At 46.0% G+C, this 25,653-nt stretch overlaps 1 protein-coding gene across 8 annotated transcripts in view; it reads left to right on the top strand.

Moving 5' to 3' along the window:
- The window catches only part of Not3 (CCR4-associated factor Not3), a 54,720-nt gene that overhangs the window by 8,434 nt on the left and 20,633 nt on the right, over positions 1-25,653 (top strand). For 6 of the 8 annotated variants that reach the window (XM_084604098.1, XM_084604096.1, XM_084604100.1 and 3 more), the window contains exons 5-14: positions 1,916-2,140; positions 10,964-11,359; positions 13,360-13,466; positions 15,636-15,751; positions 17,530-17,659; positions 18,060-18,231; positions 20,104-20,515; positions 21,816-22,029; positions 23,701-23,830; positions 23,921-24,046. In XM_084604098.1, coding sequence (XP_084460224.1) covers positions 1,916-2,140; positions 10,964-11,359; positions 13,360-13,466; positions 15,636-15,751; positions 17,530-17,659; positions 18,060-18,231; positions 20,104-20,515; positions 21,816-22,029; positions 23,701-23,830; positions 23,921-24,046 — 2,028 coding nt within the window. The remainder of the gene's footprint in view (positions 1-1,915; positions 2,141-10,963; positions 11,360-13,359; positions 13,467-15,635; positions 15,752-17,529; positions 17,660-18,059; positions 18,232-20,103; positions 20,516-21,815; positions 22,030-23,700; positions 23,831-23,920; positions 24,047-25,653) is intronic. The other 2 variants (XM_084604097.1, XM_084604095.1) reach the window with 1 other exon arrangement.

Genomic DNA, 25,653 nt, shown 5'->3' with positions numbered 1-25,653 from the left:
ATTAGCATCTTGTGTCATTGACTGCTTGACAGCATTATTTGATGTCAGCAGCTTGAATAATATTTGCATTTAAATGTGTGTGGGTAAATCATTTGCACTTCATTTTGAACTGACTTCGATATCCCCTGCCTCAAGTCAGTTGTAGAGACACGATAGTATTTGGACAGTCTGTATGCCGTTGAAAAAGGCTCACATATTTTAACATTTAATGTAACTTGAAATAAACATATTGGTAATGCAGGCTGTAAGAAGAGCTCAGACTCAATCGCGTTAGCACGTGGCCACCGCCACTGTGTAATTATGCTGCCTGTATTTGGTTCTCGTGCCCTCAGCTTCTTGGGCACCATTGTTAGGCTCACTCTGTGTTCGGTGCGTTATTGATGAACCTGATATTTGAGTGGATCATCTAATTTATTAAACTCTGCTTAGTCTCAGTTGTAAATGATCCGGGGTATGCAGTGTTACACGAAAAAGCATCGATTGCAGATATTGGTTACATTTTTCTTCTTGTCTTAAGATGTGGAAGGCGTTCCACGTGATCTTCGCCTGCTACTGCTAAATAATTTGTAATTGAATTTTCTTTTCTGACCTATTTTGGTTCCCGTTTCAGCTGCTGCGTGATGGCTGTAACTGAAAGGTCGAGCTCTATTGTCACGTGAGGGATCAAAAACCAGCAGTGTAATGGCCAATTGTTTTAATCCCTGTTCTTGAGGCAGGCTGCGTTTATCATTATAGTGAGTTAAAATGACAGTGGAACGATTATGTTGTTTTTTTCATCCCTTCCGTGGCCTAGACTTGACTGTGACGTTACATCACTTCGCTGCTGAAACTGAAAGAAGCGAGAAAAGACAATTCAGCTTTAAATTTTTTGCTGGTCGGTGGCAAATATCGTATTGTGGTCCATGACCGGCGCCGTCTTACACATTGTTGCAAAGACTAAAACATGAGCCCCAAAATTAGGTCCTATACTCCTTTAATTACGTGTGTATGGCATTTTCTTTTGGGATGACTGAAAAGTTCAGTAGGCATCCTTTAAAGGAACTTTGGACTGCTTGTGGGATTGGGCATTTTTCGTTAGCAAATAAGGTAATTAGCAAGTCTGTGGACCAGGAAGTGCAATAATGTTAAAATAATGTTTCGATGATTTCGCAGCTGACCCCTGAATGCAGCGTTTATCAGTTAATCTGTTCTCATGCTGAACATGCTTGTAGTAATGTGGTCTTTCTTGGCAGCACCTGTAGGAAATTCCAGAGGTGGCAATGTAACTACCATATCAGGTTGCTTGATATTGCAGATAGGTGCTGTGTATGCAAGGTGAAGGACGTGATTGATGAGGGAGCATTGGCCAGACTTATCAGGCTTGCTTTTGCCGTTGTCGGCAGCCTTCCTGTGATATAGGGCTGGAGTACATACTGGTAGCTTGTTTTAGTGTTATTTTAGCCTGAGTAATTTGGAGTAATTTTGTTAAGGTTGACCTTTGTCCAGTAAGTAATTTAAAGCTGAATTTTTTTGCGCTGTAGTGTCGTTTCGGTTTCAGCTGGTCGACAGTCTTCGGAACGTTACCGATGCGGTGCAAGATAACCAGAACCATAAAAGAAACTCCAATGTGGTAGCTGTTTCTTCGCTGTGTGTCATTTAGGCATCTGAGGGCCACGTTGGTGTGAGAACTAGAATGCATTAATATGTAGAAGCTGCGATCGTGTTCGTAGTTTGGGTGTGTTAGTTATTTGTGCCGGTGCCGATGTCCTAGCTACTGTTCAGATGTTGAAATTCGCTACTTCGCGGGAAAAGAGATTCGGTATCCGCTTACTTAGAGGGTGCTGGTAATTTCAACATCTCTTCAATGAAAGGATGAGCAGCTAAGAATTTTCAACCCAGATATCGTGGTGAGCCGTGTTTTGTGATGCCTGTACAGCAAATGGAGAGGTTCAAGGTGGTGGAGCGGGAGACCAAGACCAAGGCGTACTCGAAAGAGGGCCTTGGCGGTGCCCAAAAGGTGGACCCTGCCCAGAAGGAGAAGGAGGACATCACGGTGTGGTTAGCCAACTCCATCGCGTCACTCAACATTCATGTCGACCAATTCGAGAGCGAGCTCGAGTCGCTCACCATCGGAGTCAAGAAGAAGAAAAACGACAACCAGGTGAGCTGTCGTTGCCCATTATTGAATGCTGCCCCCTGTCATTTAGCAGTTCTGAGCTGGAAACGCAGTCAAACCTTGGGGTAGAGATCTTGGTTTGGCAAGGCTGTGATACCACGAAAGGCTTGAAATTCACTTGTAAATAATGTAGAGAGCTGTGGATAGGAAAATGATATGGTAATGGGAAGGGACAAAGCAGTGTCTCCGCTTGCATCACATCCGCTTGCCTACTTACCAGCAGCGAGTGAATCAGATAGAAAATTGCGAATCGTCGTAAAGAGCACCGAGCACTTGATTACAGAATTTATAAATAGCCATGATATGACAGCATGCTTAAATAAAGTCAGCAGTTCACCCTCACTTGAGCGGCAGCTGAAGCCTGACTACTGCCGCGACTGGATGAACTGCAGGACTTCCTCAGCCCCGATGGTAAAATTGTAGAGGGTGAACCTTGAAACTCTGCCAGAAATCTCGAGTCTGCGGATTTGGCCACGCCGGTCCGATCACGACACTTATGCTATTTCCGCATCATTCTCTTAGTATTTTATTCTTCTTAAAACGGTTTCTACAAATTATCATGGTAAGCATCTTCCGAGTGGCCAGAGAAGTATTGTGCCCAATATTGTGGCTATAATTGATCATTATGTATGGTTTATTTTTACATAAAGACAATGAGAAAACTAATAATTCCCTTTAAGACCCAAATTCTGAAATAATGGGTTGTTAGAAACTTAAAATTAAAGCATGGTCAGATAGCCAGAAGAGTAAAGAATGAAATGTTGGGAGCATTTTGTCAGTATGTTAATTAGCACTCATTTCGCAGCCTTGTTAATTTCAGCATATAAAGCACGTGCACTAAGTGGGAATAAACTCATCAAATTAAATAATTTTTAACTTTCAAAAACAGAAAGTCTGCTTCCAACATTTCACACAGCATACATTCAGCTTCCCATTGCAAAAAAAAAAAAAAAATTCTGTGTGCTTTGGGTGCCGGGATATTGAGGCCGCAAAATTGCATGTGGTTGACAATGCATGTTTTGAGAAAAGAGCAAAAAAAGAAACGGGATTTTTTAACATACATTTACTGGTGCGATTCGCACATTTACAATCTAAAATGGCCAGAAACATTCAGGGATGTAGTCTCTGCTTTCCAACGTCCAAGTGTCGCCTCTTTCATTTTTATTTGCAGTTGCAGCACATTCACTTGTCACTTTTTCGATTGCGCAAGTCACATGCAGGCAGCAACTTTTTTTTTTTTTGCGTACCTCGTTTTGCCACGTTCTCGCATTGAGACCACGGTGAGGAACGTTCATTGCGGGGAAAAAATGTCATTTGGAGCTGTTTGCTGCATCCCAGTGCTCCACATTGCACAGGAAGCAAGCGCATTCACTAAAGACTATGAACGCGATCCGATCGACGCAAGTGCCCGGCGAGCCCTATGACGACGACGTGTCCCCGCAGTGGAGAATAAGTCTGACGGCGATTTCTTATTTACGATCATCTTTTTTAACGCGAATATCGCCGCCTTATGTTTTACACTTTGCCAGTCACGTGTTTCAGGAAAGGCGAGAAATAGCTGGCTGTGCACAGTTGTTTAGCTATGCCAAAGTATTCGGAACGTGGCGGAAGGAGCGAGCTTTCCAGCAACTTTTTTTAACCTTAGTTCGTCTGGATCCTCGTGTAGGGCCCTATATGCGGGGCCTTTGAGGGAAGACAATATAAGGAATAAAGGTTCCTAAATGGTTACGGTCGGATGAAAAGGAGCAGAGCAACGGCAGCTTTCGGTTGCTTCTGCCGTTCTCGACCATTTTTCGGTTATGCAGGCACGGTGCTTTTGTATTCTGAACTGAGAAATTTGAATGTATAAACGTGCTGGTAAATGTTGTTTTCAGGATGCAGTAAAACCTCGTTATTCGGCCCCCGATATGAATAATTCGCCTGCTCGTTCCCTTACTTGAAAAATACAGTAAAAGCTCGTTAATTCGAACCGCAAGGGGACGCCATCTCAGTTCGAATTAAACGAAGTTTGAACTAACGAAAGCAATGAAGAAAAACAGGACACCGCGACCAGGAAGCAGCAGGGCATGGCGCCAGTTCAATTTAATGTTTGAAAAAATCCGTAATTGTGGTCTGCATTTTTTCTTTGAAGGCAACAGCAAGCACTTTTTGCTCTAAAGAGCGAATGTTGCGGAAGGCTTCCTCCTCGCTTTCTTGAAAACTGAAGAACAGGCGGGCGGCATTAAGTCCGGCCATGACTTCCGCAGCGGAGGGCCGCACCGGTGCCTCGTCGTCTTCCTCGTCGTCGTCACTGGCAGCGATAGGCTCTATGTTTTTAACTTGGGAAATGATGTCCTCGTCTGTGGTCACACCACAGACAACTGCGCTCGCATCCACGTCTACGTAGTTGGCAAAGGAAACGTCTTTCAGAACGTCCGACATGGGAGCGGTGACGCTAGTGACGCAGTCTCCATGCGCAGGTGGCTTGTCCACGTGCTCACCTTGCGTGGTGAAGCCACAGTGGCGATAGCAATTGGCTATTGGAGCCCCTGTCACTTGTTCCCAAGCACGCACAAGCATATGCAGTGCACTCAAGAGCGTCACTTCGTAATTCTGGCATAGAATAATTCTTTCTAGTATGTGGCGCCGATAAAATGTCTTCAAATTTTTTATAATGCCCTGGTCCATGGGCTGCAGCACTGCCGTTGTGTTGGCTGGAAGAAAGGCCAACTCAACGGCATTCGTTTGAACTTCAATCTTGTGCGCAGAGCAGTTATCGACAAGAAGGATTTTGCGGCCACAGCGCTCGAACTTCTTGTCTACCTTCATGAGCCACTGCTTAAACAACTCTCCAGTCATCCAAGCCTTCCTGTTTGCCGCGTAGTCTGTTAGGAGAGACCTGATGTTCTTGAAGCAGCGAGGATTGCTCGACTTTCCTACCACGAACAGCGGTAGCTTTTCACTTCCGGTCATATTTGCCGCAACCATCACCGTTACCCGCTCTTTGCTTTGTTTACCCCCCGTACACTTGTCATCTTTGTACGTGATCGTTTTGGCGGGCAGTAACTTGAAAAATAAGCCTGTCTCGTCAGCATTAAAAATGTCCTGCGGAGAGTACTTCCGTAGGTAGCCTTGTAGGACCTCGGAGCGCCAACTTTCACGTTTCCAAGTTAACAGCCTTCATCTCCCCTGACACCGCACGAAACACAAGGTCGTACCTTTCACGGAAGCGGTGCAGCCACCCATCTGAAGCTGCGAAGTCGTCGTAGCCCAGCCGCAGGGCGAAGTCCGCTGCCTTCGCCAATATGACGGGGCCACTCAGCGGTATGTCCTGAGCACACATCTCCTTAATCCAGAGGAGAAGCGCTTTTTCGAGGTCGGGGTACTTTGCCAGCCGCATCCTCTTCCTTTCACTGGCAACTTCTGCCTCTAAGGCGTCAATCGCCCTCTTATTTTTTATGTAAGTGGACAGCGTGCTCTTCGGCATTCCATGCTTCTTGGCGATTTCTTGTTTCGACAAGACTCCGGCATCCACTTCCCGTAAGATGTCGCATTTATCCTTCAGTGTTTTGGCGCGGTATTTACCGCGGGCGCACGCCATTCTGAAACCGCACGTCAGCACAGTCAAGCACACCACAGAGGCCTAACTTTTCAAGCGATTCGCACAACAAAGGTCGTAAGCGCGCCGAAAACCAGAAAACTCTAGGCTGCCGAAAGCGGCCGAGACCACCGCGAGTTCAGGACAAAGACGTTGACGAAGGCTCCTCCTATTCGTTCAATTCTCGAGTGCTAGCGGAGCTGCGATGTACTGGATTCGCTGTATTTTTTGTGCTGGTTGCGCCATCCATCGGTTAACAACTGCAGCTATACGACAAGATTCTTAGGCCTCTTGAGATCGGCGGCTCAAAACCGGAAGCCGCAGTTCTCGGAGGTAGAGAGAGGGCGTAGCTGAGGCCACAGCTGCCACCCCTTGCCCTTCAGCCTCTGCGCCGGGTGCTGGCACCGGTTTTACCCGCTTTTACCTTCTCTCCCCATTTTGGAGGCAACTCAGCCGCTGCAGCCTCGCGACAAGGCCTGCTCTGGCCATGTGCCAGGCGGCACGCCGCCCAGGCGCGGCGGCGCATAGTTCGAATTAACCGTGGCAGAATCAACTCACGTTCGAATTAACGGGCTTTTTTATACATGGACTTTTATGGAGCTAGGCCGGACCAAGTAGTACGGTTCGAATTATCCCAAAATTCGAATTACTGAAGTTCGAATTAACGAGCTTTTACTGTATAGTCTTTGTCAAAAATATACAGCCCAAGGGGTTCACTTCTCAGCCTTGTAATAGGGCTCCTGGAAGTAGTACTGGAATATATATGTAAGCTTGAGTAGAGTGAGGACGAGCTTTGTCATCAATAAGATATTGAGCTCTGTAGAAGCGCAATGAGCTCCGTTACGGGGCTTAGAAGTGAAACCCTTGGGCCGTAGATTTTTGACAACGGCTGTATATAGGTCTATGGTAGCAAACTCTTTTTAATTGGGCACTAAATTGCATGCGCACGGATTAATTCAGACTAGAGACGGGCCGAAGCTGCCGTTGAAATTAGTTTTCGGAGCACGCATCGCTACGGCCATCATTCCCCAAGGACTGGAAGCACCGGAAACCGCCATTTCGAAAATGTCCGGAATGCGACACTGCTCTATACGAAAAAAGTGCAAAAATTGAAAGGTGTGATTTAGGGTTTTAGGCAGGGTGGTAAAGCGTGGCGTGGGGGTTGTGCTACACTCGCGTAGCGCCATGATGGTACTCCCACGAAGTATTTTTTGCCTTACTCACACAAAAGACTCTAAAAAGGCATTAAAGTTCATAAAAAATGTTTTCACATTTTATTTTCTTATATTATTAAAATTTAAGTGATATAAAGGCTGATAGTTTCGCATCATTTTCTCTGCTTTACCTAGAACTAGAGGACGCTGACTGTACACAGCTGTATTATGCGAGAGGTATCATTGTGGTTGCGAACACTATTAGTAAAAGGGTGAAGAGAGTTTACATGGGAGTGCCGCCGTCGCTTTCGCTCTATTCTTACTTTTATTAACTCCATGGTTTTAGAAGCGATCGCCTCCTATCCACCCGTAACTGCAATCCACTAACGTACAAAAGATAGCACTCGCTACTGCAGTTTCTCCAGTTTCTAAGGAGACGAGAGCTTGGAAGGTTGAATAGTGCGGTCGGAGCAAAAAGCTTTGTGTTGTGTCCGTGCGTGAAATGTGTAGTGCCCGGAGACTCTGGTAGTGCTACCGGTGCTACTGCTTTCTGTCGTGATGGCGGTGCTGGCAAAACGTGCAATGTACTTGGCCAAGGATCTAGCGACAAAAGTGGAGATCCTTAAAGCGTTAAAGGACGGCACTTCCAGAGAACAGGTGATGCGTCAATTCGATGTCAAAAGAAGCACCCTATCAACGTACATCAAGGATGAAGCACTGATAATGAAAGCCTTTCAAGGTGAGAAATTCCACTCGAGTTGGAAGCACTTGCGAACCGCAGCCCACTCACCCCTGGAGGACGCATTGTTGCGGTGGATTGCTGCTGCACGTGATGTGAAGCTCCTGTTAAGCGGATCATTGATCTGCGCACAAGCCAAGACCTATGCCCTCCAAATGAATATTGATTCATTCAAGGCCTCAGAGGGTTAGTTTGCACATTTTAAAGACAATCATGGCCTTGTTTTTAAAGCTGTGGGCGATGAAAAGGGGAAAGTGGACGAAAACATGGTTAAAGAGTGGCACAACGTCCAGCTTAAAGAACACGTGGCAGCCTATGATCCAAGCTTCATTTTTAACGCAGACGAAACTGCACTCTTCTTCAAAGCGCTCCCAGACAAGACACATTGAAAGGGGATACATGCAGCGGCGGAAAAAGAAGCAAGGAGCAAGTGACCGTGTTGCTGGCAGCCAATATGACGGGCACGGACCACCTACCACTTCTGGTCATCGGCAAGGCGCAGAAATCTAGATGTTTTTACAACGTTAAACACCTGCCCATGGAGTACCGAGCAAATCGTAAAGCTTGGAGGATGTCTGAGATATTCTGTGCCTGGCCGCAGGCCCTCGACCAATGTTTCGGCGCGAAAAAAGTCAAGGTGCTGTTCGTGATTAATAACTGCACTACACTCTACAACGTCCCCAACCTGCAGGCGATCTGGCTCGTGTTTCTGCCTCCTAACACTACCGCCGTGCTTCAGCCTGTGGATCAAGGCGTTATCCAATTTCTAAAAAAAAAAGTATCATAAGCAAGTGCTGGAGTGTATGCTTCTTTACATGGATCGGAAGCAAGCATGCGTCATCACACTTCTGAGTGCCATACATATTACGGCTCACGTGTGGGCACACACGCCAGCAGAAGTGGTCGCCACTTGTTTTAGGCACTGGATTTGTGCAGCCTGACACAAAGCTTGGCCAGTAGCAGAGGAAGGCTGCGACGATGAGTTTGGCCTGCTCCCCATCGGAAGTGAATCTCGCCTACTGCACTTTCATCGATGACGACGTTGTCGCTGGCCTCGGTGTGGCGGATGAGGCGTCCGACGAAGAGGGCTCGCTCGATGAGCCATGGCCCGTGTGATGAGCCCCCGGTGCATCGTACCGCTACAGAAGCTGCAGATGCTCTCACAGTGTTAGAGGACTTCTGTTACGATGCTCCTGGCAATACGCTCATCCTGGAAGGGTTGTTCATGTCCGCAAACTGGTCCTCACTGCCCAGCTTTCCCGCGAAAAAGTAAACTAGCATTACTGACTTCTTCTCGCAGTAAAGGTACGCAATTAAAAAAATTCACATGCAGTTTTTGTTTCTCATTCGACATTCGGATAATTCGGACATTTTTCCTCTTTTCACTTCTGTGAGATTTGAATTAACAAGGTTTTACTGTAAATACTTTCTCGCTATTTCTTTGCAGACCCGTGTAGCCCCAATAACTTAATCCTGGCAGGAAATACAGTAGTCAACTTATTGCAGATTAATATTCTGAAAAGAAGCAAATATGATCAGTAAAAATTATGTGTTTAACACTTTGAGAACCAGTAGTGGGCAAAAATAATCCCCGAGCTTCCCCCCCCCCCGAGCTTTCCAGCCCCGAGCTTAGCACATTGCAGCCTCAGCTGCTTATGTGGCATAAAATTCAATGCACATGCACGCACTAGTGTTGCTTGAGCTTACCTTCGTGATAAGAACTCGGTGATAAGCTTGCTGCCAGGTCAATGCTGCAAGCATCATTAATCTGATAGGGACTTCGTCAGTGTGATTGTATTGGCCTTGTGTATCACTGCCACATTGTAAACAAGGGAACAGCCTATTTGTACAGTCCATTGTATTGATGGCACCGCACGTGTGTCGTAGACATGACGCAGTGTGTGATGCCATCCAGCATTAGCTGCGAGCATCGTAGAGGCTATGTATTACAAGCCTTAGTCTCAGTTACATTATGACCATGGAGTTACATTACGACCTCTTTCTTGGTGTTTTGTGGTTCATTTGCAATTCTAAGGCAGCTTGTCAGCGTGTTGACGTATATTTCCACGTGTATCAGTCATTTTGGTTCGCTGTGAAGATTAACTCCGCTGTTTAAAAGGGCAAAAGTTCTGCCTCTTTTTTTCTAAAGAAACTATCCATTTCGAATGCGCTTTCTGCAGGTGTTCTGCAGGTTAGAAAATTATGTCGTTGCACAGTTCAACGTTCAATAAGGAGCGCAATGCATTCTAGTCGGGCAAAAGCTGCGAGAAAAGGGAGTCTCATGATGTCAATGTGTGCTACTGGCAACAGAGTCATGTTTACTTCGTTCTCGGTCACGCAAGCGCGAAATGTGCCCTCTAGTGGTGCAATTTTGCTTGTATACAGAGCCATGACGATTTTAAGCGAGTAATGGCTAATTACAAGGATTTAAGAGGGGACAGGTCTCTTGAAGGGTCAAAAATCGTGAAAAGAGAAAAAGCGGCTTTTTGAAAATGACTTCTTCGAAAACTTCCACCCATTGTCTACATACCTCTTAATTTATTCACTCCCTGGACCATTCATTCCACTTTATAAGGTGCAAGCGAACTGAATAAATTTTCAGTCAATGTTTTCTCGTTCTGTCAAAACTTTGATTGCTGGTTTACAAAAAGCGTCACATCTAGAGCAGACAAAAGCATAAACTTTATTTCAATATGCTCCTAGATGACTAAACTGTACAATTTTGGGAGCAGATTTTTTAAATTTTATGCTTGCTAATTTTTTTGCACGCTCTAATTTAATGGCTCATAAACAGATTTTTCTTGCATCGAACTTCAACAATGTGTAAAATCACTAATTGCCTTGATTGAAAGTGTAGTTCTTACGTTGTATTTCTTATGCTGTACACTATCTAGCCACATGTCAATAATAGTTTTCTGATTAGTGGATTATTCTCCATTGTTTCTATAAACAAAGGAGTGAGAATGTCAGCTAATTTGAAAGCTAATTGTAATTTTTAAAGTAATAACATATTTTAAATCAGCACAGAAAAAAAACTGAATAAAATTGCATTTTCATTGTATTTAGTTTTAAAAATAAAAAAAAAATGTTCCAGTGGCTCTCTTCGCCCCCCTCCTCTTCCTTAAGGGTTCGCACAGTGTTAATGGAAAAGTGTGATTTGCAGTAAGCCTGCCTTTTGTGAGTGACAAGAATCTACCTGATGGGAAGGGTTGTTTAAATCACGGGGAGGCGAAATTTTTTTGTTGATGCAATGAGAGTGTGGAAGTGTTGTGCATGCGATTTAAGTTGTGTTATCACAACGGATCCGTCATGCAGCTGTGCACCCTTGGCGCATGCAGGACCGGGTAGACGAGCTGAAGGCGTTGCTGGCGCGGCACCGGTACCACATCCTGCAGCTGGAAACGCTAATGCGGATGCTCGACAACGGTACGGTCGAGGTGTGCAAGATCAAGAAGATCAAGGAGGATGTCGAGTACTACATCGAGTCCTGTCAGGACCCGGACTTTGAGGAGAACGAGTTCCTGTACGACGACCTGGACCTAAGGGACATGGCAGACTTCCTCACCAAGTCCACCACGGGCACTGGCCTGGAGCTTCCGACGGACAACTGTATCATGGACGGGTCAGCCAATGCCAACGATGAGGCACCTGGCACTGACAACACGCCAGCCTCCACCAATTCGAGTTCTCCGGTGCCCAGCCCTGGGCTCACCAATCATTCCAGGTCTAGTGAGGTACGACCCTGTTCTGTTGTGGAATGCTTGCATGAGGCCCCTCCATGCTTCTGTAGTGCGTCTGTCGGCCCACTAATTCTCACGTCCAGTGCATGGTGTTTCTGTTCTTTCGAATTCATTCTCAATGCTACGAACATTTTGGTCATATTGCGTGGCACAAAGACTGAAGCAGTCAGCCAGCAAATACTTGCATCATCTGATGTACAGTAAAACCTCGGTGATGCGAATTTCGAGATGATACGAATTCGCGAAATTCCCCGGCCAGAGTGCATTGCGTACATTGTGCAAAATTTCGGATGGTCTGAACACTCTCCCGCGCCACAACGGATTATACGAACGCACAAACTGCGGCCGTAACCTTGAGCACTATGCACTGCCTGCACATCGTTGACTCCGCAATCGCCAGCCGCGCTGTATGTACGCATCACGGGCAGTTTGCGGTAACGCGTGATCCGCACCTTGCCGGCGTTGCGATTTTCTGTCGTGCTCACGCCGCGAAAAGCTTTCAACGTTGCGGGGCGGATAAACCGCAGACGTCGCAACCGCCGTAGCTGGCGGCGGCGTACGCAGCGGGTGCGCATGGATTGGACATTGCGTGCTTCGTGATCGCGATCTGCGAGCAGTTTGCGGCGCCGTGCGGCTCGGATGTCGCCATCTCTAGTCATACTGTACACGGAGGCGGACGGATCACACATCACCGACATCGCGATCGTTTTCCACGCCGCGAAAGGTTTGCAGCGGTGCGCGGCCGTGAGTAGTAGTCAGCGGCAACGCGCATGGGCTGCACATTGCAGACTATGCGACCGCTAGTCGCGCTGTACATCGCCATCTCTTGTGCTTTACGCGCCGCGGAGGCACGCATTTCGCACGTCGCCGACATCGTGATCACATGTCGCACTGTGCGTCGCGAGTGGCGAGATGTGACCGCACGACTGTAATAAACCTTCTCGGACGTAAACAGATCTGCGCGACAGCCTTTCCCATGCTTCTGCATACTTATTTTCGTTCGTTTTTATGATAAAAATTTTCGGATGATGCAAATTTTTTCGTCGGATTCGTATCATCGAGGTACTGCCTTGGTGACTTTACTATGAAGGAGTTCAACTGTACTATAACACCTCAACTGTAATAAACCTTCTTGGACGTAAACAGATCTGCGCGACTGCCTTTCCCATGCTTCTGCATACTTATTTTCGTTCGTTTTTATGATAAAAATTTTCGGATGATGCAAATTTTTTCGTCAGATTCGTATCATCGAGGTACTGCCTTGGTGACTTTACTATGAAGGAGTTCAACTGTACTATAACACCTCGACTGTAATAAACCTTCTTGGACGTAAACAGATCTGCGCGACTGCCTTTCCCATGCTTCTGCATACTTATTTTCGTTCGTTTTTATGATACAAATTTTCGGATGATGCAAATTTTTTTCGTGAGATTCGTATCATCGAGGTACTGCCTTGGTGACTTTACTATGAAGGAGTTCAACTGTTCTATAACACCTAGATAATTCAAACTTGGTTGATTCAAAATCTCGGATAAATAGAAGAAATTGTGCAGTCTCATGATTTGTAATGTAAATATTACTGAAGAATTGATAGCTGTGGCATGCACCAAGTCAGTTAATTAGAAAATTTGTAATGTTACACAGGAATGCCTGATTTTGATTTAGCTGCGACCGAGGGAAGCAGTGTCATCTCAGCGTCATATATTAGAGCTCATGCTCAATATGGTGCAATACCCTAACCCCAGAGCTCCCAGCCCCCCCCCCCCCCAAGAAAAAAATAAAAACAAAACACTGGTACGGTTTGTGGACCGCTGAAGTACGCGCCATGCTTCACTGCAGTGCAGCTGTAGATGCGCTTGTGGTACAATCTTAGAAGGGCGGTTGCTGCATCCGTGAAGTTCTGCATTATTCTTCCTTTGCGAGCTGAGCGTGTTGGTGTGGTGAGGATTTCGCGAGGGCTTCTGGAAAGAAACGCTCCAATGTGTCTCGTGCAGCAGAGCAGTCAAGTGGTCAAAACGGCGCGGAGTGTGGTGGTCAACTCCGGCGTCAACGCGACAGTCAACAGCAAGGCACCGGCGCCCATCACCTCTCGGAACAACAGGTTGGTGGAGTGCAAAATACAGCCGCGTTGGATTTTGAAGGCGGGATTGTGGAATGCAGGGGTCTCGGGCCTTCTTTGGGGAACCCCGGCACGTTTTGTGCCGAGAGGATTCCAGGGTGTCTTGGCTAATGTCTCCTGTAATCTGAAACGGATGCAAAAAGGAGAATGCAAGTGTTCAGGCCTGTCAGAAAATGTAAAGATATTTAAATATTAAATAATTACTGGGGTTGCCCAGTAATACTTGCTGTGAGCAGTTATTGTGATTATATTCCCAAGCATGAAGTGGTTTAGGAATGGTGGTAAAGGCTGCTCGGGGAACTGAACAGTTCCACAGAACCAACTTTAAGAACCGTTGGCGGAACATCCAGACATAGGAAAGGTGCTACATAATATTTTGAGGGCCTATATGGCCTTTTCTGTCATTTACATAATATGGACAAATATTGAAAATTTAAAATGTGAATCTGATATGCTAAAAGGGGGGAGGGTCTTTGAATGTCTTTGCGATATAGAAGAAAAATTTCAGAAAAATTCAGTTGGCAATAATTTTTATTTTTTTTTTTTTGAGAATTGTATGTATACTTTGAGCCAAAAACTTGGCATTGCACAGAAACAATTACTGTATAAACCGAATTATAGGACGAGTGGGTATATAGGTTGACCCCCTTACTGTGAAAAGAAAAAAACAGTAAATAAAAATAAAACGAAAAAGTAAGTGGAGAAGCGCATATTAGTTACATCGGCGGTGTCCCTGCATCACCGGAGCTATGATCTCACTCCAAACCAGCAGCGTCGTCACAAGACAACTCTGCTGCTTGCCACCTCCCAGAGTGTGTCATGGAGTTGAGCGTGTAGCTTATGCATCATTTCTTGAAAGGTTGCATGCGAACAGCTGATCTTGTCCACGGGCCCGCATGCATTTTTCTGAACCGCCGAACTGCCGCCGAGAGGGCGGCCAGGTTGCCGTTCGCTTCGGTGAACATCACTTTTTCTTAAAACTTATTGTAAGCTGCCTCCACACTGCTAAAGAGGCATTTTATACTCATATAGGTCGAACGAAAGAGCGCACGCGAAGATAGATGCGCTTGAGATGGAAAATTAAATGCGAGGAACTGCAGGATGTCGATACGGTTTTGGCTATCTGCTCATGAGCAGGTACGCCACTTGCTGCCAGACTGTGCCTCAAATTCTGCTAAAGACGGCTATATAAGACGAGGGGCAACTTTACCTTGCTTTTTGTGAGTAAAACTCTCGACCTATATTCGGTTTATACAGTATTTGTTTTAAAATCTTCACCGATTTATCAGCTAACACTGCAAAACTTATAAGGTGATCATAGAAAATGAGTCACAAAATGACATTTAAAGTGACTAGGTACTAAAAGAAAAAACGCAATAAGTGGTCACTCGATAACATGCACTCAAGCGCAGCTATATGTATGGCTAAGAAAGAGAGCTATACAGCTAGCTCTTCCTTGTAGCTGTATGGCTGCTTGGGGGAATGGTAAAGAGTTCTTGCTAAGGGCGTGTGAATATCTGAAATTTCGAGTAGTTTTTGAATAATATTTGCCGCCCATCTGGTTGTTATATATACTCCATCTTGCAAAGTTGGTTGCAGCACTACGGAACCTCCGGCACTCTCGTTCAATCGAAGGGGCAGAAAATCTGGCAATAGTCCCTCAAGTACTGGAGCACTATTAAACAATTTTTTGAACAATTATTGCAGCGATTGGAAATAGATTTCTGCAAACACAGCACTGTGGCGGCCTGTTGCTAAATGGTGCGCCATGTTTCGCGAACAGGTATTCCGCACCAGTCATGAGATGATTGGCACAGAGCAAAGCATTTGTGCGGCTCACGTTGCGATTGGCCGAGATCGGCATAGGTGCTGCAAGCCGCTTGCGAGGTGAAATATTGCTCAAATCCAAGGTCTTGCTTCTCGCAACAACATGAGGCTAGTTAGTACCCGCAGCGTGTTACATTGGGCCTGAATGTGCATGTTTTTTGTGAGGTCTGTGTGTGACGGTTCTGGAGTAAAGTCCGAAATATCAGGCAGGGCCGAGAATCAGGAGTTGGCAAGTTGGTTGTTGGCTGCGGTATTTTTTCGCTCTCTGCCGCAATCTTTGGTGGAGACTTGGCTGAGACCGTCTCTCGCTTCCTTGTGTTGCAGCACATCATCACAGAGCAGCAGTAACAGTTCGCCATCAGTCAACTCCCATCAAAATCACGCCGTGGCATCACCACCTCTTACGCCCTATGCTGTTGCGGCAGCAGCCAACGCCAAAGGTGGACTTTATTTTATTTTTATTTTATTTATTTATTTTTTTTCATGGTCCCTTTTTGTGTCTTTGGTGGGAAGGGGGCCAGGGTTTACTTTGATTACAGTGCACGAGAGTAGGTGGTATGGGTCTAGTTTGTTTACATATACTGTGGAACGAAAAAAAAAAAAAAAAGTACCGCGAAAACCAACATGAATATGGACCAGGATATAATGGGAGGGGTAATGTCGAGATAGCGAAAATGGTGGGAGAGCGTGGTGCTCTTGCATCATGCACTCATTACCGTAAAATACCAGGTGCCCCCCTCTAGTCTAGGGATATATCACGAAACATGAGACCCTTGACCAGTCACACTCGAACAACCAAGGTGGCAACTGAAGAAAACAGTGCCCACTAAATGTGTGTGGTGCAGTCTTCACTGTTTTAGCAGAACTGATTTGCGAAGCATGCTCTGGTGCAATCTTCTTTCTTTTTTTTTTTTTTTTCTTCTTCTTTTCTTTAGTCACCGTCATAGCTGTAGAAGTGTTCCTCGCAATCCGACCCGAAAACGAGGTAAACTCGTTCGTTCCTCAGCGCATTGTGGTCTTCGAGGCAATGGCACCAATCTCTGTGAGCCAATTGTGTAGCTTTCCATCCTCAGCCCGTAGAGCCAAACTCAGGAAATGTCTGATACACCTCTTGCCACTCAAGTGTCTCTACCTAAAATTTGCAACTCAAACCCCACAAACCAACCAACCATCAAACAGTAGAATGGCAGGTTGGTTGGGTGACCAAGAAGAACGGGCTTTTGTTGGTGTGATTACGTGTGTACACTCAAATTTTTCAGAAATAATTTTTTTTTCTTTTTAGGGACTTGTATTTGGAAAAGGAAGGGCACTTGCTTGGTAGTGCACGGCAATGGGGAATAAGCAGAAAAAGGAAGAGGGGCGCTCGCACAAGAAGGGGCAAGTGCCAGTGATCTGGCACCACTGCTAGAGAGCGCCTCCTCTGGCTGGGAGACTGATGATTATAGCACTGAATAAGGATGAGACCAGAATCGCGAATTTAGGCTGAAAAATTATTTGGATCTGCATATAAAACCAGGTGGAAATCTGACGTGCTTAAATCTGGAAAGAAGCCTCGTGTAATATGCAGGTTTTTACGATAAAGGTAGTGGGTCGATGCAGTGCAGGCTGGCACTTCAAGTGCACTCACACCCACTTACAACAGTGTGGAAGTGCCAAGAAAATATAATTGTTATAACCATAATTTAATTGTTGTAACTGGGCCAATCCAAAACAACAAAGAAAACTTAAGACACTTTGCAATTTTATTAAAAAGGAGGTAGCTTACACTTTTCACTTGCTTGAGCTTAAATTTGATTTGACCGCTTCGCACCAATATTGTTCACATCTCTCTGCAGGGTGTCCGACTGCTGCGCAAAGCTGAGTGAAAGATTTTTACGTGATGTCCCACGAGGACTTGATCATTCTTGGGACTTAGTGATGTGGTTTGGCTGGCATGGTCGCAGTGTTTGTGAGCTTTTTTCCTGCTAGAGATCGCATTCAGTGAGCGAATGTAATTGTTATAACCAATAATCTACTGTTACAGTATTGCTATATGCGTGCTATTTTACCATGGAACACGTGGCAAGGTTGACCGTGCTACAGCTGATCATTGTTATATCCACTATATTGTTCAAAGCGGTATCGCTGTAGGTGGGTTTGACTGTATTTTAAAGCAAGCTCACAGTGGGTTTTACCAAGGGATAAAAGTCTTCTAACCGGGTGGTGGCGCCATGTGCAGGCACGCCCTCCCCTCCGCCGTCGACGGCGCCCTCCATCGACGGAGCTGTCAGTGTGGACCACCACTTCCACCGGGCGCCCTCGCCCACACAGCACAACAGCACCAACAATGTCACCACAAACAACAGCAGGTGCGTTCTCTGCACTTGGCGGGTTGCTACAGGGTGCAAGCCTGCATCCTTTGAAGTCTCTGACGGTCAGTTCCAATTGGCAATCGGAAGAAACCCCGTCAGCCAGAGAGGTAGCGCAAACTCTGTCGCGGAATAGAGAAAATGAAATTTACTATTCGAATCAAGTTGCCGGTCCCGACTGGTTGGGGAAGTCGGGGCAGCCTGACTGAGGTACTCGGGTCAGTCCGACCAGCCCAATCAAATGCGTTTTTCATTTCGCGGAGCGAGAAAAGGGGCTCTGGATTTCCGATTGGAATGAGCCCTTTGATATAAGCTCTCGGTGGTCAGTTTCGCTTTGCACGGATGCCTAAAGGTGGAGCTTTTGATAGTTGTTTACGCGCGTGTCTCCTGTTTGGGCCAGTGGGTCACAGCAGCTGGCACACAGTGGGACGACAGCGATGGCGGACCATGGCAGCTCAGCAGTGTCGTCAGCAGCAGCTTCCTTGTACGCCTCGTTAGCGAGCTCTCAAGGCCGGCCAAACTCGCCGACGGCACCGTCGATACTGCACTTCAATGGTCCCTTGGTGGATAAGGTGCGTGGCCTTGCTTGCCTTTGGAAGCACTCCCTCTTTGCGTGTTTTTTTTTTTTTTTTGCCTGACCTCTAACCTATGCCCTCTCTTTCTTTTAGCGTGTGCCATTGTGGAAGGTACGCAAGTATAGAGAAAGCTTTTTGATTTATAACTGCACTTGAGGTATCAATGCAATTTGAGATTTCTAAAGTTCAAAGTAGAAAGTGAGCAGAAAATATGGTGCACTGTAGTTGGGAAGTAATGAAAAGTAATGGAATAACGAGATTGCACTGTTTAATTATTTTAGTAAGTTTGTGAACACTTCCTGCATTGTTTTCCCGGAAGGCAGCAACCAACACCTTCTGTTTTGTCTAAAGTCCGAGCATAGCGGAGGGCCTGCTCTTTGCCTTCAGAACTGAGGAAGAGCTGGGCAGCATTCAGTGGACCCATGAGACATGCAGCATGCGACCTATGCAGGAGTTGCGAAGGGCTCGTGACCGGTTGTGACGTTTGACCAAAGGGTGGGTTGACAGTGTCGACTGTTGCCTCGAGCAAGTCGGAATCGCGAGGCACGGAAACCGAGCGGCACATGGCCGTCCCGTGACTGTCCTCACTTTCTTACTGAAACAGCTGCACAGCCTTCGTGACTTGCGCAAGTGGTAGGAGTGTGTGAATAAAGAAATTTTCTAATACGGGTCGAATACGAACATTGGAAAAAAAAATGCCTGCGAATATCAAATGCCTGATCAGGGAAAAAAAAAAAATAAAAACTACCAACCACTGTTAGTCTTGTTTATTTCAGAATATGGCTCTTGCAAATAAAATTTACTGAAATTGTGCAGAAGTGTATATACCCTACGAAAATCCAACATAAGTTTCAGAGGATTCTGTACACCTGTTTTTTGTACAGGAACGACCTGCATGAAAGCGGGTGAACCTGTCATATTGCTGCTAAATGCAAATACTCTGTTTAAATCGGCTTTCAAAAGACTACCAGAAAATGATTGAATTAAGGGAAAGCTCGGATTATCAAATAGGCCTGAAAAAATGCTGAAAACCATTTTTATTGCAGTTAAGTTTGTTATGAATGCGTTTGATAGATATCTGCATTTGAGCGGAAACTTAAGAACGCTTTGAGGGTGCTTCACTGCGATTCCCGTGCGAAGTGTGCAGTGTGGGGAGGCTGCAGGGAATTCGGAAACTTCCAAATATTGAAAATTTCCGAATATCTGTTTTTCTAATACGAATTGAGTAAAAACATTTGATTGTTTTTGAAATGTTTAGTATTGCCCCTTAATGAATGGGAAATTCCAACACACTCAGAGTGTGGAATGTATAAATTCTGGTGTGTTCGGTACGTTGCTTGTGTCTTGCAGAAGCCAGGCCCTGTGCACGGGTTGTAAAAATGCTTCTGGTTTTATAAATAAGTGTAGGGTAAATGGCCGGTGACAGCTGTACATTGCTAAATGTGACTCCGGGGAAAATGCAACGTGTGAGAAGTAACCAGTGCGTTGCCGCATAGCAGTGGGTATCCCTCGACCGCCCTCGGTTGTAAGTGCAGAAGTGTTGGTGCTCGATGTGTGTGAAGTGTTTCGGAGAGGCGCACATGCATGTTGTCAGGCTCCCCCTGAACCAAGCGGGGCAGTTCGGTGACAGGTGGCGCAGGAGCTCTAGTCTAGTGCACCATAGCAAGCTTTGTTGCTTCTCCTCCAACTTTAGTGCAGCTTTGCGATGCTTGCAGGTAGGTCGACAGAATTTTCTGTCACGCAGCCGCCCCGGAATGCGGGAAGCTTGCGTAAGTAGAACTGGCCACGGGCAGCCGTTCACCAGTGAGCGCATAGCTGCTGTCGATTGGAGTGTAACGCCGTCTCTCCCACCTTTTCTCCACCATGCAGAGTGGGGATTCGATGTCGTCACTGAAGTCGATAGCGGAGCAGGCAGTCCTAAACGCTGGTCTCGAGAGTCACCTACAGTCACCATCCTTGCAACAGCAGCAGCAGCAGCAGCAGCTTCAGCAAGCATCGTTACAGCAGTCGCTTCAACAGACACTACAACAGCAGCAGCAGCAGCAGCAGCAACAACAACAGCAACAACAGCAGCAGGTGCAGCAGCAGGTGCAGCAGCAGCAGCAGCAGCAACAACAGCAACAACAGCAGCAGCAGCAACAGCAGCAGGTGCAGCAGCAGCAGGTGCAGCAGCAGCAGCAACAGCAGCAGGTGCAGCAGCAGCAGCAACAGCACCAGGTGCAGCAGCAACAGCAGCAGCAGCAGCAGGTGCAGCAGCAGGTGCAGTCTTCATGTGAGCGAGGTGAGTGGTAGCGGAGATTTATGGGCGTGTCCAAATGGCAGCTGGCAGCTGCTGAATTATGGTGGCATAATTCTGAATAGCATAACATACAGTAGTAGTGGTAGTAGTAACATACTAGTACTAGTTTTAATATTAGTCTATTAGTAGTCAAAATAATTATAATAATGCTAATAAATTATTTATTATATTACAAAAATTATCTATTATATTAATAAAAATATAATTAATAAATACTTAATATTAATAAATAATGATAACAGGCAGCAAAAAAGGGGGAAGTGGTGACTTTTTAATCAAATATGAGCGAATAATAAACATATTCATAATTGAAATTTTATATATTTTCACATCCCTCGTTAATTTTCATCCTCAGTAATTACTTCTTATTAGTGAGGAGGTTTAAAACAGCATGCCTAATGTGGGCTGAACACAAATATGCAGTTTGTTTTTACCTGTCATGGATCAATTTTGAAATATATAAATTTGTGACTGATCATTCTGTCCAAGTTCGTAATAACTTCCTTATCAAAAATTATTAAAATTTGATATCTGCGTGTTCTGAACCAGGGAGTGAAACTATATCACTCTTGATTTTTGCTTCCCTAGTATAAAAGTTATCGGCTAATGGAATGGACCCATTAAAGTGTGAAAATTTTAAATTCGAGATCCCAGTAGTATAATTGAATTTGTGAGAGAGAATCTTAAGTTGTTTAGATCTTATTTCACAAAGCAGTTTATCAGCTTTGCTGTGTCGACGCGCACACTCTTAGGTGGCACGACAGGCGTTGGCACAGCACGTGCCACCGATCCTTCCGTATGTGCACTGCACTGGCTCGGTGTACTAGTTGTTGCCGGTGCTGGCGGGTTTGATGACTCCTTGTGCGTCCGAGGTTGCCGTTTTCGTTTTTTACTGAAGGCATGAGCCATTCGAAGCTTCCATTTCGGCTCAGCATGGGTTGGCTGAAATTGGGCGATTTTGTCTTGTCCGAAGAGAACGGTTTATATTACTTGTACTTTTAAGGTTAGCTTTTAATTATATTTAAATGCTTTTTTGGGGGTTTACCGTAAGGGCGCTGCAATCGGCCAACGCAAGACCGGCTCTGCTGCGTTTGGAAAACCTCTGTGTAAAACTCGCCGATCGGCTCGTACATTGTGGCAGGCATGCTGTTCTCTTGGGTCCCCCAAACCTTGGTTCCCCCAATTCCAAATCTCTGTGTTGTTTGAGGGGCTTAGGTGACACGGGTCCCCAGTTAGAGCGCGTGACACTGTGTGACGGTGTGTTGCCCGATGCTGTCTGCAGGGCTGTTTGACTCGGTAGTGGGCAGCAAAGAGGTACCGCGGCCTCAGCAGCAACAACAACAGCCTGCAGCCACAACAGAGGCGCACATCCCTCCCCTAAGGGGCGTGGCCCCCTTAGGCCCCGCCCCCTTGTCCAAGGAGTGCTACTATCAGCTGCGGTTGCTGGAGGCAGCCTCCATGCACATGCCCCACCCCTCGGACTCTGAGCGCCTCAGGTCAGTGCCCTCGTGTTTGGTCGTTTGTTCATTTGCACGGCACTTATTATGTGTTTTGGTTGCTGATTTATTGACGTCCTTTTTTTTTTTTTTTTTTTTTGTATTCACCCTCAGGGCTTTCAAGTAAGCATTGCAGAAACCTCTGCTTTGTCTTCTGTTGTATTATAGTTGTTTGGCTTGCCGGCAACTCTTGCAGCAGGTTTGTTTGTTTGTTTGTTTTGTGTGTCACTGTGAGACTAACTGTGTCGCGTGTGCTGTGTCATTTCTTCCTCAGGATTTACAAGTAAGCATTGTGGAATTATCCACTTCATTTTTTTTTTCTTGTAGTGTCAACGTGGACCCTGTCGTCTGTGTTGTAGGCTGACCTGTAACAGGCACTGTGTTGAAAGTCTCCCCTTCGAGGGGAAGTTATTGGAAGGTCAAAGAAGTATTCGTTATTTATTAGGTTGTCTCGACAGGACCAATATGAATCGTTCAGTAAAATATAGTCGGCATTATGTGGTGCCTGTTTGGCCACATTCGTTATTGCCGTGCAGTTTTGATTACAGATTGGTGAATTGTCAGGCCGTGCAGAGCTATAGCCGTGTAATTCGCACTGAATTTTTTGTAGCCAGGTTTAAAAAGTGAAAATGTATTGGCAAGATGTGCCAGCCTAATTTTTCCTCTACCCTTTGAGGAGTGTTGTACACAGTTGTGTGCATACTGAACCCACAGCCTCTTCTGAATGCGCTACATCTAGCAGTGATTTCTTGTTTTTGGTGAACTGTGTAGCACTTACCAGAGGCCGCAGTAAGTAGTACCTCGGACACGACTGAACGACTGAACTGACAAAAGAGAGCTTAGTAGCTTGTCTCGAGTCATTTTCTAGTGCCATGTGCATGTTCAAAATTTCAAAATGACTCTCATGGGGTGTTGAATCCTGGCATTTTGGTTTTCAATTTTCAGCCGCTGTGGTACTATGTATCAAATCTTGTAAGTGCCTCCAAGGAGTGGTTTTCTCTCACTCTCTCTTTCTTTTGTGTTGGAAATTTTACGGTGTATTATTCTGACAACGAAACACCCCCTGGCTATGCCTCTGGCAAATTGTGTTTAAAATGTGTTGTTGAGAGCACTCAAACGTTCATTTTCCTTGAACTATGTTGTTTGGATCACTTTAACAATTACTTAGAAGTAAGTTATGTTTGATATCTGATATTCTTGTAACCGAGCTGAAACTAGGTGTGTGTCACAGCCAGGATCATCCGACAGCAAAAGGATTAAACCCAAACAGAGGGCTCTTTAAGGTTAATACAAAGGTGCAACACTGTATTTCTTAATTCAAAGCTTGGTGTAAACACATGATGCATCACCTTTCGTTCTGTGCGGGCGAGTGTAACTGCCCCCACAAATAGGTGCAATCTCATGATGTGCCACACTTCTGGTGTTCCCGAGGGATTTGTGTGGTGTGGCCACCGCGTTGCAGCACTTGTTGCAAAGGGTGTCTGGAGGTGGGAGATTTGTGCCCCACACCCTCATTTCTTGCGTGTTGCATGATGTGTTGTTGCAAGTGCATGTTGTTCCTGAGGCTTATGGCGCGGAATTGAAATGAAACCTTTGTTGCCTCGTTTCGTCGTTGCGCCTGTTAGGGCCGTCCCGCAACTCGCGTCTCCTACTTTCCCGCTTCGCGCACAGGCCTTACCTCCCGCGGAATCCTACGCTGGTGCCCAACTTCTACCCGCAGAGCTTGCCCCACTGCGACACGGTGGAGTTCTTCCAGAAGCTGTCCACCGAGACGCTCTTTTTTGTATTCTACTACATGGAGGTGAGGGGGAAGTGTGATCATCGTGCACGTGGTCGACCCTTGTGAACGTGGGGGTGCATCACTGTCCTCCTCCTCCTCTCCTGGACACAGGGATCCAAGGCACAGTACCTGGCAGCCAAGGCCTTAAAGAAGCAGTCCTGGAGGTTCCACACCAAGTACATGATGTGGTTCCAGAGGCACGAGGAGCCCAAGACCATCACGGACGAGTATGAACAGGCAAGGCACTACTGTCTCTGTTAGCAGGATTCACTCATGAGGGCCACTGTGGTTACCGCGATCAGGGGAAGCATAAAAACAAAAAGTTAATGCTTGTGATTGTTCAGTTTGGCACCGGGAAATTGTTCATACTATGTTGTGTTGCCCATCACTCTAGTGATCTTGCCGCCTTTACCAACCTCGAGTGGTCCGATTCAAAGCTAAGCAGAGGCTTTCCTGACCTGGGGCTGTAGCCCCAACACACGTGATCGTCTCCAAAGCACGGGTCTAAATCAAGAAACTGTAAATGTTGATCTTCAGGAAACTCGTACGTTAAAGACAGGCCTTGACCTTGCTGTTTGAACATTCCTAACACATCTTGCGTAAACCTATCAAAACCACCCTTATCCAAGAAAATTAAGTAGTCATCATCGTAGCGAAACGCTACTATACCGAAAGCATCTAAACCTGGCTTCAATGAGGTGTCAACTTTAGACAGAAAAATGTCGCTGAGCATAGGAGCGACCTGCGACCCTATCCATACCCCTGACTTCTGGATGTACATGCTACCTTGCCAACAGACAAAAGTGGAACTAAGGTAAAAGGACAACAACTCCAAGAAACTAGCAACCAAAATACCGCACGCATTAATAAAAGCAGTTCATCATTATCCACAGTGATGCAGTCTTGCACACACCTTAGAAGTCCGTCCTGTGGCAAAGAATATTATAAGTCCTCCACATCGATGCTCATCTTAGAGCACCTACCAGGATTTCAGTCCATTAGAAACTGTAGCACCTTAGAAGAACTCGGAATCAAAAACGGGTCCTGAACTTTCAACATCTTTAGATGCTTCTTCAAAAATCCCGAAATCTCGTACTGCCAGGTTCGACATTCCGAAACAATGGTCCTGAAAGGAATGTCCGTCTTGTGCATCTTCGCCGAGAAGAAAACATCCAAATTGGCATCTGTTGCTGCCTTCACCCTTGAACTTAAAGCCTTCAGGTTGTTATCATCTAGCCATGCAATAGCTTGCTTCCTGTAAGATGATGGCCTCGCTTTCACCTTCTTAAACTTCTTGGCAATCGCGGCCGAGGCTTTTTCAGAGAAACAGCTGTCGAGTACAACAACAAAGAAGCCTTCCTTATCAGATACCACCAGAAGCAATTGTTTGTCGACTAGGTAGTCACATACTAGTTTCAGTCTATACCGTGGCTTCTGCTTACAATTCTGTGCCGCTATTACGTCCGTGGCTTCACTCAAAAACCGACTCTTCTCATCTTCCGAAACATGACGAGCAATATTTCGAGACACCACCAAAGATAAACTGGACTTGCATGGGGTTGCAGACAAAACTTCGGCTCACTCTCCAAGATCCGCCTGCACCTTACATCCAACTTCTCGTCTCCCAGGATCAACAGTTTACCCTGTACACTTGCGCGCCCCTTCTGAGACGGCAACATGAGGCGAACAGTCTTCCACATGAACTCCATTAGTCCGTCAGCCGTCTTGCTAGCTGTCCTCCACGCCGAGTATCCCCGTTACCAACACCCGTTCTCTGTAAAGACGGGCTTGCCTCCACCATTCCGAAGCCAAGATGCGACATAACCTGCTTGAATGGCCCGGGG

The sequence above is a fragment of the Amblyomma maculatum genome, chromosome 5 (assembly GCF_055883805.1).
Source record: "Amblyomma maculatum isolate TAMU_Amacu chromosome 5, ASM5588380v1, whole genome shotgun sequence".
NCBI classification, from domain to species: domain Eukaryota; kingdom Metazoa; phylum Arthropoda; class Arachnida; order Ixodida; family Ixodidae; genus Amblyomma; species Amblyomma maculatum.
This window is presented reverse-complemented; position numbering and strand designations above follow the sequence as displayed.